General features: G+C 42.5%; 1 protein-coding gene across 2 annotated transcripts in view; it reads left to right on the top strand.

Annotated features, from left to right (window-relative positions):
* ADAMTS19 (ADAM metallopeptidase with thrombospondin type 1 motif 19) overlaps positions 1-12,644 on the top strand; it is a 406,770-nt gene that overhangs the window by 324,053 nt on the left and 70,073 nt on the right. For both annotated transcript variants that reach the window (XM_075600164.1, XM_075600173.1), the window contains exon 14: positions 9,875-9,995. In XM_075600164.1, the coding sequence (XP_075456279.1) occupies positions 9,875-9,995 (121 nt within the window). The remainder of the gene's footprint in view (positions 1-9,874; positions 9,996-12,644) is intronic.

Genomic DNA, 12,644 nt, shown 5'->3' with positions numbered 1-12,644 from the left:
ATTCAACTAAGTATTGCAACTTGGTTATCCATCTTCTATGTGGGACAGTGTCAAAGGCCTTACTGAATTCTAGGTAAGCTACATCAACAGCTTCACCCTGATCTTTTAGCTCACTCCCCAATAAATCTATGCTGCCGATATCTTGTAAGTTGTTAGACTTTCATTGTTACATCAATGTTTCTATTATTTTCCCCACCATGGACGTCAGGCTTACTGGCATGTAGTTAACAGCCTTATAACTACTTCTGCTTTAGTGAAGTGGAACTACATTTGATATTTTCCAGTCATCTGGAACTTCACCTGTTAATAGTGACAGGTTAAATAGTAATGTTAATGGTGTTGACAGCGCCCACCTAAGCTCTTTTATTATTATCGGATTTATCCCTCAGGCAAGATTGACTTGTCCACTTTCAGTTTTGAAAGTTTCACTAGGATTTCCTCCTTTTTAAATAGTCTGGTGTCTACCTCCTTTCCATTTATATTCCTATTTACTACCTGCGGTCCTTCACTTCCAGCTGTGAAAAATGAGCACAAATAATTATTTGAGCAGTCTGCTATACCTTTCTGTCCTTCAACAGGACCCTCATCTTTAGTCTTACTATTTCTCCTTTTATTTTTCTCCTTTCACTTTTATATACCTATAAAAGGTTTTATCCCCCTTCTTTACTCTCGGGGCTTCTTTCTCTTCTGCTTGGGCTTTTACACATCTGATTATTTGCTTGTCCTCTTCTGCCTGACCTGCTATAGTTATCTATCTTCCTTCCTCTAAATCAATATGTTTATTACCCAAAGGATGTCTTGTTTTTTCTCTTCACAATACCTGTCACCTTCTTTAAGATCCATAGCGACTTTCTTTATCTTGTGGTTTTACTAACCTGCCCAAGTTAAAGTCACGTTAATAATAGCCTTGTATACAATAAGGTTAACGTAGGAATGTTATGTTATTTAAGTGTAACGGTATTTCTGAACCGGCCTGACCCACCCAATCTCACATTGGCCCCTGTGGTCTAACCGGCCCCCATTACAGTGTGGTAGTGTCTGGTGGTGCACCTGTTGGCAACAGGACTCCTGAGTTTCCCGCATGATGGTGTGTGGGGAGGACCCGTCCAGACAGGCAGCTGAGGTAGTGTGCTGAGTCTCACCTAGTTCCAGTGCAGCGCCTCCACCTCATCAGGGTCCCTGCGTCCGCAAGGGGATGATCCTGTTGAGGAACTCCTCCGTGGTGCTCCTCTCTGTACATTCACTCCACACAGGTACACGAGAGGGTTTGTGAATGAGAACATCTTTATTGGGTGATGTGGGCTAGCTGCCCCTCGCAGTATATTCTTAGCCACTCATTCTGCAGTCAGTGCCTCCCTTTAAAAGGTGTATCTCTCCTTAGATAGGGATTCCCTATCCCCGCAGGGATCACTGCCCTGTGCCAGGTCCCTGGACACAGTCTCCTCTTCAGTTACTATAACATAACTAGAACTCTTATTAACTCAGGCTAGTACTTGAACTTGAACTCCAGCCAGAACTGGACGCAGATCTCTGGCAGAACTAACTTTAGACTCAGTGCTGTGCCTTATGTTTACTCTGGAAGCTGACACACCTCTGACATCACTAACCATGGAGTCAGAGCATGTGACTACTCCCATCCATACACAGGGCACCCCACCAGGGTGTGAGGGCAAACCTCCATAATTACTGCTGGCATGCCCACAACTTACCAGGCCTTACTGTCAGCAGGAGAGATGACTGTAGCCATTTTACATGACCGCTACATTCTCCCCCTGGTGAATCCCATCGTTCTCGCTGGGACCTAAATTTGTATACCCTTTTCCAGGAAGCACTGAAATACAACACATAATTAGATTAACTTCACGTACATTTCCATGGTGTATAACCAAAAATGACTACAGTACATTCCGCCAAGCCCGCCCCGCAATGTGAGCAACGTGCCGCCGTGTTGACCGTGCCTCCGGGCAGCCCGCATTGTAGGCAGAGCCCGACCACCGTCTCAGTGTTAGCCACCCTTACTACTAGTAGCCCGCCGGGTACTGAGTAGGGCTGGGTGGAGACCATAGTTCCCACAGCGGAGGGGCAGGCCATTCTCTTTGTGGGGACTACTTTCAGTGTGGGTCTCTCCAGGTCAGTGGTTCCTCGTGACTGACCGGTAGAAACTTCTGGGCCAGCCACTTCCTGCTTCGGCTCCTCCTTCCGCTGACATAGCTGGAACCCGCCCCCAGGGGTTGCAATTATGGGCGGGTCCCACAGGGGAATATCATGCCCCTTAATTAAGGCCGCGCCTCTCTCAGTCCTGGTGGGCGCGGTCTGCGTTTTCGCTCCAGTTTCCTCCTCAGAGCTGGATTCTTTTCCCGCGGCTAGTTCCCGCCTTCTCCTTGCAGCAGCTTTGCGTGCAAAATATCCCTCTTTCTTGCAAATCATTTCCGCGGCCGGAACTACTTTTTGTACTGGCGCCGTCTGGATATCAGTCCCTGGGCCCAGTGGGTGCATTCCCACAGGCCATAGTTGAAAGTCACTCCCCCTGGTGGAAATCAGGGGAGGGTCCCATAGACTAAGCGGTTGACTCAGCACAGGGGCCGAGTGAGTCACTGTCCATGAAGGCGCAGCCATAGCTTTCGCAGCCATAGCTTTCGCGCCATGCCCCCCATCAGGGCGGGGCTCTGCTGTTCGCGCCATTCCCGGCCAGCTCTTGGCAAGTTCTGCATCAGCCATTTCCTCTGTGACTGTCCCATGCGGTTTCCCTAGCAAGCGGGAACCGCCATTTTGGTTGGCTTTTAAGCCCAAAAAGTCAGTTTGTTTACTCTCCTCGCGGGGTTCTCCCCCAATTATTACAATTTCCTCACACTCTTCAAGGGTGGCCCCTCGGTGTCCCAAACAGGATAAAAACGGGGCAGCCACGGCCTTCGCTCCGCTCCAGAGCAGGCTGGTTAACGATAATTCGGCGACAGTTTGCTCTTCAGTGGGGCGCACGCCACGGGTGCCTTCCCCATCAGCCTCTGGTCGCCATTTTGTGTTCTCCGCACTACGCGGATCCTCCATTCTCTCGTAACAGTTATCGTACATGGGACTCCGCTCTGCGGGGCAGCCTCCACATCAGTACAATAAAGATTGCTCAGATGCACCACCACATGTGTACCTGATCTAGGCTGGACTCATGTTGCACTACCTCAGGCTAGGCTCACTCTCTCAGTGTCTGCTGTGACTCCTTCCTCCCAGTCTGTGCTCCCTATGGTAAGTGTCTGGAATGGGCTAGGTACTCTGGCTCTGCCATGCAGTACTTGGGGCGTCTACCTCTCTTGGTCAGCCTAGCGCAGACCCTCTCCAGGATTCCTGACCAAGTTAACAGGCTATCCCTTCTGGCGTCCTACCAACTAGCACTGCCTCAAGGTGACTCGGTCAGCTATAGCCCGGCTCCAAACCCCTCACTCCTTTCAGGCCCCTAGGTTGTCCCTGCGAACTGACAATATCCCGTCAGCCCCTTGACCACCCCTAGGTCCATCCCTACGCAGCACAGAGTGGCAGCAGACTCTCTCCCTGTTTCCCAGTGTGCCTAGCTAGAGCCTGTCCTGATGAAAGATCTGATCTCAGCAGCTCGCCTCCAAATGTAACGGTATTTCTGAACCGGCCTGACCCACCCAATCTCACATTGGCCCCTGTGGTCTAACCGGCCCCCATTACAGTGTGGTAGTGTCTGGTGGTGCACCTGTTGGCAACAGGACTCCTGAGTCTCCCGCATGATGGTGTGTGGGGAGGACCCGTCCAGACAGGCAGCTGAGGTAGTGTGCTGAGTCTCACCTAGTTCCAGTGCAGCGCCTCCACCTCATCAGGGTCCCTGCGTCCGCAAGGGGATGATTCTGTTGAGGAACTCCTCCGTGGTGCTCCTCTCTGTACATTCACTCCACACAGGTACACGAGAGGGTTTGTGAATGAGAACATCTTTATTGGGTGATGTGGGCTAGCTGCCCCTCGCAGTATATTCTTAGCCACTCATTCTGCAGTCAGTGCCTCCCTTTAAAAGGTGTATCTCTCCTTAGATAGGGATTCCCTATCCCCGCAGGGATCACTGCCCTGTGCCAGGTCCCTGGACACAGTCTCCTCTTCAGTTACTATAACATAACTAGAACTCTTATCAACTCAGGCTAGTACTTGAACTTGAACTCCAGCAGAACTGGACGCAGATCTCTGGCAGAACTAACTTTAGACTCAGTGCTGTGCCTTATGTATACTCTGGAAGCTGACACATCTCTGACATCACTAACCATGGAGTCAGAGCATGTGACTACTCCCATCCATACACAGGGCACCCCACCAGGGTGTGAGGGCAAACCTCCATAATTACTGCTGGCATGCCCACAACTTACCAGGCCTTACTGTCAGCAGGAGAGATGACTGTAGCCATTTTACATGACCGCTACATAAGTTATACTTAAACTTGGTGTTATTACTATCCAGGCCCTAAAATATTTACTTTTCCAGTGTCTGGATAGGTGTAACACCACAGATAATTTAAAGAACAGTCTTATTTGCCTCTCTATCTCAACCAGCAAAAGTCATTTTCAGGGTCTTGATTGGAGTAATGCCAAGACAGACATAACTTCAATTATAATTCTACAATATGTGACCTTTTCGAATGACTTAGTACGGGCATTAATTTAGCATATTATTAGATTTGTGGATACTGCATTAATTCAGGGAACATAACATACGTTCCTGTTTTAGATAATGTCAAGTTATGTTGCCTTATTTAATTGAATTTACTGCATCTTGGCCTAATTTTGGAGTTTATCAATCAATTGCTCCTGTGTAGATTTGGTAACTAACTAAAATATTGCATTTAAGATAATGAGCTGAAGATTAAAATAAGTTCCTTACCTTATTCATGTACAGATGTAGCCAACGTTATTGCACCGCTTGAACATTCAAGTTGCACAAATGTTGTGTTTAAAGATGCAACATTGACATTTTGATAATGCACATTACTATTGTCTATTCACTATTTGACATGCCAAATCTGGAAATATCATGGAAGCTATCAACAGGAACAGTAATGTTGACTACATACTGTACATATGTGTAATAGTAAAGTAAAATACAAACTTTGCAAGGGTATGTGTAAAACAAAACCTCAGCACTCAGGTTTTTTTTTTAGCTCAAATAAGCTGTTCGCCTAGGAAAGAAAGAGTATAATAAAAATATGTTTGCGTATTACTTGTTTTTCCCACCTAACACTTGTGGGATTTATTATAAAATTATTATTCCAACTATCTACTTAACGTTTTGTGAGTAAAAGCCAAGTACTCTAGTGTGTGAGTTGATGTTCTCAGATATAATTTTTTTACATGCTCCAAGAATCATTTTTATGAAAGATCATAAGGAACAAATAATATCCCTCAAGACATGCTTGTAGGAAAAGCTATATGACTTCTTGTAATGAGGCATTCTTATTTCTTTTTACTGTAGAGTATGTTGTTTGCAATTAGTAAAGCAATGATTTACCACCTTGTTCCTTCATAAAACTTCACAATGTACGTATGCCCAAATCAGTTGCAATCAAATGTTTCCCTCCCTATAATTTTTTTGTCCACGACGAAAGTCTGAGCAGGATTTTGAAATACTGCATGTAAATCCATTAAGGATCTTAACTAAATCACTGGGTCAATCTGTTTTCTTTCAAATCCTTCCTTGATAATATCAGAAAGGGAGCCCTGGAGCCTTCGGCGCCATGACCCTGAGGGGGAGAGGGGGGGGGGGCTTCCTCCCCCCCCCCTCCCTGTTGGGCTTCTCAGGGTTAACTCCTGGGCCAGTGCGAAAGAGTTGGGGGTTATTTCTAAGTTTATAAGGGGTTTATAAGAGGCCTGAGAGGGTAGGCGGTCTTCCCACCCTCCCTTATTGTTACTAACCTGTATTTGCATCTTTTTTAAAAAAATGTAAAGAAAAAAAAAAGGACATGTACAAGACGCAAAAAAAATAATAATAAACACGTCTAAGATATTATTATTTCATAATGAACTTGTTCTCATGTTATATGGCTGTATAATAATGTTGTCTTTTGTCACAGATTGCGGGTCGGTTTCAGTGGTGCCAGACTGGGTCCTGTGGCGTTTATGTGGTTTGTTTATGGTCATTTGGGGGCCGATTTTTTTCCCCCTGTGTTTTTGATTATGGACCTGCAGGTGTCATAATGGGAATACGTTCCCGTTATTTGCTATCCGGTCAACACCGTGGGTCACAAGTCACGGTTGGTTTGGGGAATATTAACATTGTGTTAATAATAAACAAGCTGTGGCCATTTTACTCCAGCACCTTTTCATGTGTTTATTGGTATGGGAATATCAGCGGGAGGGAGGTGAACGATATCAGGGAAATCCTCATCTTATGTTAATTTTCAAGATTACAAATCCTAGATATTTTGTCATTATATTTTCCCTCACTGTTACTGTATAATATTGTCATTGTTGCTATGTTTTACAAAAGAAAAATAACTTTCCTGTCTTGCCATTCTGTGGTCTGATTGTTTTGATATTATCATACAGATGAGCCACCTCTGGTGCTACGTCAGGAATTGCGAAACAGGGTTAAATCATGACCAGGGAGGTTGCCAGGCGGTTTCCCTCTCCCCCCGCTTGTCCCCACATATACCGTCTGGCGGGCAGCAAAGAGGCCGTGCTGCCCGCCAGCCTGGCCTTAAGAAGGCCCTTGGTTGCCTCCTCCCCTGTGCTGGGGAGGGAGGGGTGGCGGTGGGCCAGCGAGGAGAAGCCCACCCCCCCCCCCCGATCATGAGACCCCCCGCCCATGGCTGGGGGGTTGCTTTCTATTATACTACTAAAATTCTTTTATATGCTGCAAGTAGTACGTTGTGAAAAAGGAAGTAAAGGGAATGGAATTACAGCAACATCAATTAAAAACAAAATATATTAAATCACACTTCTTTTTTTACACAATCCTTTTCTACAGCTGTTACTATGTAAGATGCAATTCCTCCTAGTAAAGCGTCATTTTGTTATTTTGTTTTCTATTCCACAATTGGTACTTTACTTACAGTATGTGCACAAATACAACTGGAGATGGGCAAACTTTGATTCACAGGTTTATATTTAAATTTCAGAAGAAAAGAAAATCCTAAATAGGGAGTGCATTTGTTATGCTTTTTTTTTTGGAGAATGTGCAATAGTTTGCTAATTATCACAAATTCTTTTTTGCGAATATGTGAACTTAAATAATTGTTTTGCATTTTCGAGTATGTACTGTACATGTTTTTAAAACTTCTGGTGTTTCTTTTTTCCAACTTCCACAATTTTGCAAATATTCGACAATGCATAAAATACAATTTCTGCATCAAATTTGAATTTTGTAATTAAGTTCACCTCTATTTATAGTGCATACAACTAGCATGGCTGTCATATAACAGCAGCATAGCATGGGCAACATCACCGACACTGAACTAACAAAAGACATTGAAGACAAGTTTTAAGATCTACTGTTTAACCTCTTCGTCATGTCAGAAAATAGCATAACTGAGCTTTTTTTAAGCTAGAGTAGAAAAGTAATGATGATAAAGCTCTGTAAATAAAAGAAAAGGTAGATATGACTAGGAAGAAACCTGGAGAAGGAGGATGGATGACCAAAAAGGCATACTTCGATTGTAAGCTCTTTATGGCAGGAACTCCTTTTTTCTAATATTTACTTTTGTCTGAAGCGCTTATTCCTATTATTTCTACATCACGTGTATTACTGCTGTAAAGTGCTATATACGTGGGCGGTGCTATAAATATGAAGACACAGTATACATACTTACATAGAGGCTTGGTTAAATGTCAGAAATAGTGAATTAGGCTTAAAAAATATATATTGATAGGAATGAGTTGTGAAAATTGTAATGCATGATGCCAATTTTTGTACAGTACCCTCATCTAACATAAAAGTCTACATTTTATTGAGCTTTGTACATTTACAACTATATTTCCTTCAGTATCTACAATACCTACTATAAATGCCTAAAAGGTCTGCACAGGAACAGACCACATATTGGGATCCATTCCAATTCTTTAGGGTCTGTTTGGTGTGAACAGACACAGCTGTATATGTATTTATAGTATCAATTTTGCATATGTCTTATCCTGTAAAATCCTTCAGATTTACTCATATACTTGTGTGCCCTTCGGTTTTCACAGAAACATTATATATATATGTAAGCTTGCTTCCATCCAAGACTCGGACCTCCTTTTTGTATTTAGGGTGGCTTTATACACTGGTTCATTTATGAAGAACTCTCATGTTGGTCTAGCAAAATGTATTGCAGTATGTAGAGTTGTGGCTACATGCAGCTAAAGTCTTGCAGTAGACTGTGAACGCTAAACTGTACCTTTTGAAAAAGAAAAGCCTCACATGGAGATAAATCATCTGCAGCTTTTCCTTTTAGTAGCTTGAATACAGAGTTGCTCAATATCTGTGCATCTGACTCAGATCGCTGACAGTCACAGTTAATGCCTTTTCTAGGAGGAGGAGAAGGAGAAAAATGGCAGTGAACATGTCCATGATTTGCATGATCTATTCTTAGTAATGATTGACTGTCTCCCACATCTGCTGAGCATGGCACTTAGTTCTCAACACCGTTAAAATAGGACAAAACAAGAACTGAAATGCTGGCCAAAATAGGCACCTAGTTTTCATTTCAGTCAAAATGATTATGTAACTGTAATTCTATTAATGTTATTTATGGAACTTTTCTGAAGATAATATTTAAGACATTTCTCTAATTTTTGACTAAAATGTGTTGTGAATTGTAAAATGAACACAGCATACTGTACAGTATATTTGCATATATGACCTTTAGGTTTGGAAGCCTTAATTCCAACACATCTACAAACTATCAATGTTTCATACGGTACATGTACTGCAGTGAAAAACAACCTTTGTATGGCCGCTGTTGAAAGCGAGAAGTAGACTTGGCAATCAATGCGCACCTGTGATAAGTTTATTTATTTGCGTGTGCTTTATTTCATTTATTTCTGTCTCCTGCGTTATCATGTACTGGCGTTTTTATGCAATTGAAAGCATCAAAACATGTATGCATGGACCACATAGGGTACTTTACAAAGGATCTCATCCAACAACTGTATTTTGTATATGTGCAGTATGTCAGAATTGTTCTAAACCAACTATTTCGTCCAGCTTTTTGCATACAATACATGTGTTTTAATAACTTTTACTTTGCAGGTGCACTTTGCCAACATGAATGATAAAGTTTCACACTTAAATATTTTATATTGGCTTGGCTATTAATCCAAAACTATTACAAAGTCATATTCTTCTTTGCCTGACTACTAGCAGGTACTAATGGTTCTCTGAATGCTACCGAGTAGTCAGACTATTTGAAGGCAGGCTGTATCTAAGATCAAATACTCCCCACAATGGGGTCGCCATGATTGAGATGGGCAATGTTTTCAGATTAACCTAAAAGTTGATAAGTAAATAGTATTGTGTGGCGTTAAAATAGGGATCTGCGCTCATAGACTCATTAACATTGCGATTGTTATTTTCCTTCCATTTACCATTTCTGAGAAACAGTTGTGGAAGGTGTGGAATATGTTGGTCTCTATTGATGGCTAAGAAATCAATGAAGTCAAATCAAAACAAAATATATCAATAACTGCTTCATAATTATGTTTTGTAAATGACTTTGACTGCATTACATTATCAACTTACCTATAAATGCATTTGGGAATGAATTCTTAATTAAAGCAGAATATATTTCCTGTCTTCAACCATTTTTGGTTAGTACAAATTAATAGAATAGTAGTAACCAGATGTATTTGTTACTGTCAAATTATCAATATGATGATATTGTTTTTTCCCCCTTTTTTAACAGAAAGTTGGCTGTGATGGAATATTGGGATCACTAGCAAGAGAAGATCACTGTGGTGTATGTAATGGCAATGGGAAATCATGCAAAATCATTAAGGGTGATTTCAATCACACCAGAGGAGCAGGTAAATTATATTTTCATGTACCATGAATGCAACACTTGAAGATATATTTAGCACAGCTATCGAGCTAATCAGCTGTAACAAGTCCATACATAAAGCTCTTTTTATACAGCAATTACAGCATACAGGCAGTCCTCCTTTTACAACGCTTCACTTTACAACGAATGGCTTATCCAACGCTATGCAATGCATACCTAAATTCATTTTTACAATGCCAAAATGGCTTATCCAATGCTCTTACGACGCTTTGCAAAGTTGTGTATGTGTGTGTATATATATATACACATTCACATAAACAACGTTGCAAAGCGTCGTAAGAGCGTATATATATAATATTATACTATATAATATTATACTATATAATATATTATTTATTATGTTATACTGTATTATGTATAATACAGTATATACACTATATTATTTATGTGTATGCTGCATATCTTATTGCCTGCATAAAATATTTGATGTATTTTAGTGTTAAAAATGCCTTCAGGAACGGAACCTTTCATTTAAACAGTGTTCCTAAGGGAAAACGTGTTTCGCTTTACAACGTTTCGCTTTACAACGCCATTTTGAGTAACGCATTGTGTCGGATAACCGAGGACTGCCTGTACAGTATTAAGTTCTATTTCATAGCAGTACAGGTTTCTTGTAATCTTAAAATTACCACTTTGCTATTGTAGCTGCTTATTTTATAGATTTGCATTTTAATAATGTCATTGCCACACATGGTGACTTAACACATGTATGGGTACCACACCATCCAGTGCTATATTTAGTTAGTGGCAGTGTTCTGTAACATACCTTCTTGTGTTGCAAGGTGTCTAATTGAGTGTAACGCTTATAAAATATTGGCCATTATGTCTTAGAAAAATATGATCCTTAATGTATTTTCTACACGTAGCATAGCCTTCAGACAGTTACTTCTGTTTCTGGGCCTTTCCTCTGTCAGTCCTGTTAGTGCAGGCAGTGGTAAGGTTAAATCCTTTATTAGGCCTGTGTGTGTGTATTCCAGCCTTGAATAATGTGTCAGTATTCAAGGGAAGGCTTAGCAACTCTGAGGGTATCAATCTGAGGGGTAGATAATGGTTGGAACGCCCCCTTATGTGTTTGGGCCAATCTGTATCCAGCTCTTGCTTGCTATCAGTCAGAGTCAGAGACACTCCCCAAGGATGTTCAAATTGGGACAGCCTTCTAAATTGTCAGTTGAGTTTGGAGAAGAAGAAGAAGAACTAGCTAGGACAGAGAAAGTCTCCCCCCTCTCCTCCCATGCTGGGATGGGAAGGGAAATATGCTATCTAGACAGGGATCTGGTCTAGGGAGAATATATGCTATCAGAGATCATGGAAGACTGCATTCTCTGTACTGGAGCTGTCTATGAATAAATATAGAAAAGACATTGCTGTGTGTGAGTTCCTGTCTCTGGCTGAAGGAGTATCAGTGGGGGTCCTCCCCCTGAAGATCTACAGCGGATCCTTGCTGGCTGGAGGCGCTGTGCACCATCAAGAGATATCAAGGTAATCTGTCCCTCCTGTTCCCTGTCCTGGCTCTCCCCACACCACCGTGGAGCCCTCAGCCCTCCTGTTGCCAGCAGGGAACAGCACCAAAACCACCTGAAAGTAGCGTACCGAGAAGGAGTGTACCCTCAATCTCACTTAGGGGAGGGTATGATAAAAGGGTTACATACATTTTTACAGTGTTACTACAAAATAAAAAGTTTTACACTAAAATATAAAAAAAAGTGCATATATGTCGCCTTTAAGCTATTTTATTTTCCAACATTTATTGCAATGTCAGTTGTTTTCAAAGAGAAAAAAAGGATGTGCAGTAAGACAGATGTTTTTTTGATAAGTGTAGCCAGGACTGGTTCTTGGCTACCAGTCTGCCCTCCCTGGCAGTAAGCCCTGGTAAGAGCAGGCCTGCCAGTACTTATTATGGGTTTTTCCCACTCCCAGCAGTGCCCTTGATTGACGGGGAAGGTTCCCTCCTCCTGGCTGTACTTAAGGGGATTGCCGCCCAAATTTAGTCAGTGCCTCTCCCCACTGTGTAAACACAGGTTGCCTGAAGACTGAGCTTCCCTGTTCCGCATCCCCTCGGGGGAGAGTGAGTGTGCACCTTTCCCCTGATCCTGATACAGGATCAGGGAAGAGCAAAGACTGCTGCGGGGGCCCTTGACCCATAGTGCAGGTCCAGGGACTATCCAACAGCTGAATATACCACAAGAGAATGCATAGAGCAGAGGCCTGCCGTGACTGCATTGAACTGAATAGAATAAACCGTTCCAGACAACTCCTGACGAAGCATCAGCAAAACGCATTGAGTTAGCTTTGCTGGAGAACCGGAGGGCTGAAGGACTGGCAATCGGAGTTGATTTCTGAGGCAGGACGCGCTTCCGCTCTTACCTGTGACGCTGCCACGGAAGTGACGCATGCGGAAACCAGAGGGTGAGACGCAAGTGAGACGCGAAGAAGCTGTATACCGATGGGGTCCTTCTATGTTCGGCGGTTCTCTCCAACGCCTGTTTAATTTATTGGAAATGTGAGTGTAACTGCTCTTGATATATTACACTGAATATATTTGGTCAAATAGTATGCACTATTGTGACTTTTTTCTTTTTCATGTTGACCTTATACACAAACTGAGGGGTATCCT

Source organism: Ascaphus truei, chromosome 1, assembly GCF_040206685.1.
Source record: "Ascaphus truei isolate aAscTru1 chromosome 1, aAscTru1.hap1, whole genome shotgun sequence".
Taxonomy (NCBI): Eukaryota; Metazoa; Chordata; class Amphibia; order Anura; family Ascaphidae; genus Ascaphus; species Ascaphus truei.
Note: the sequence above shows the minus strand (reverse complement) of the source record. Positions and strands in the feature narration are given on the sequence as shown.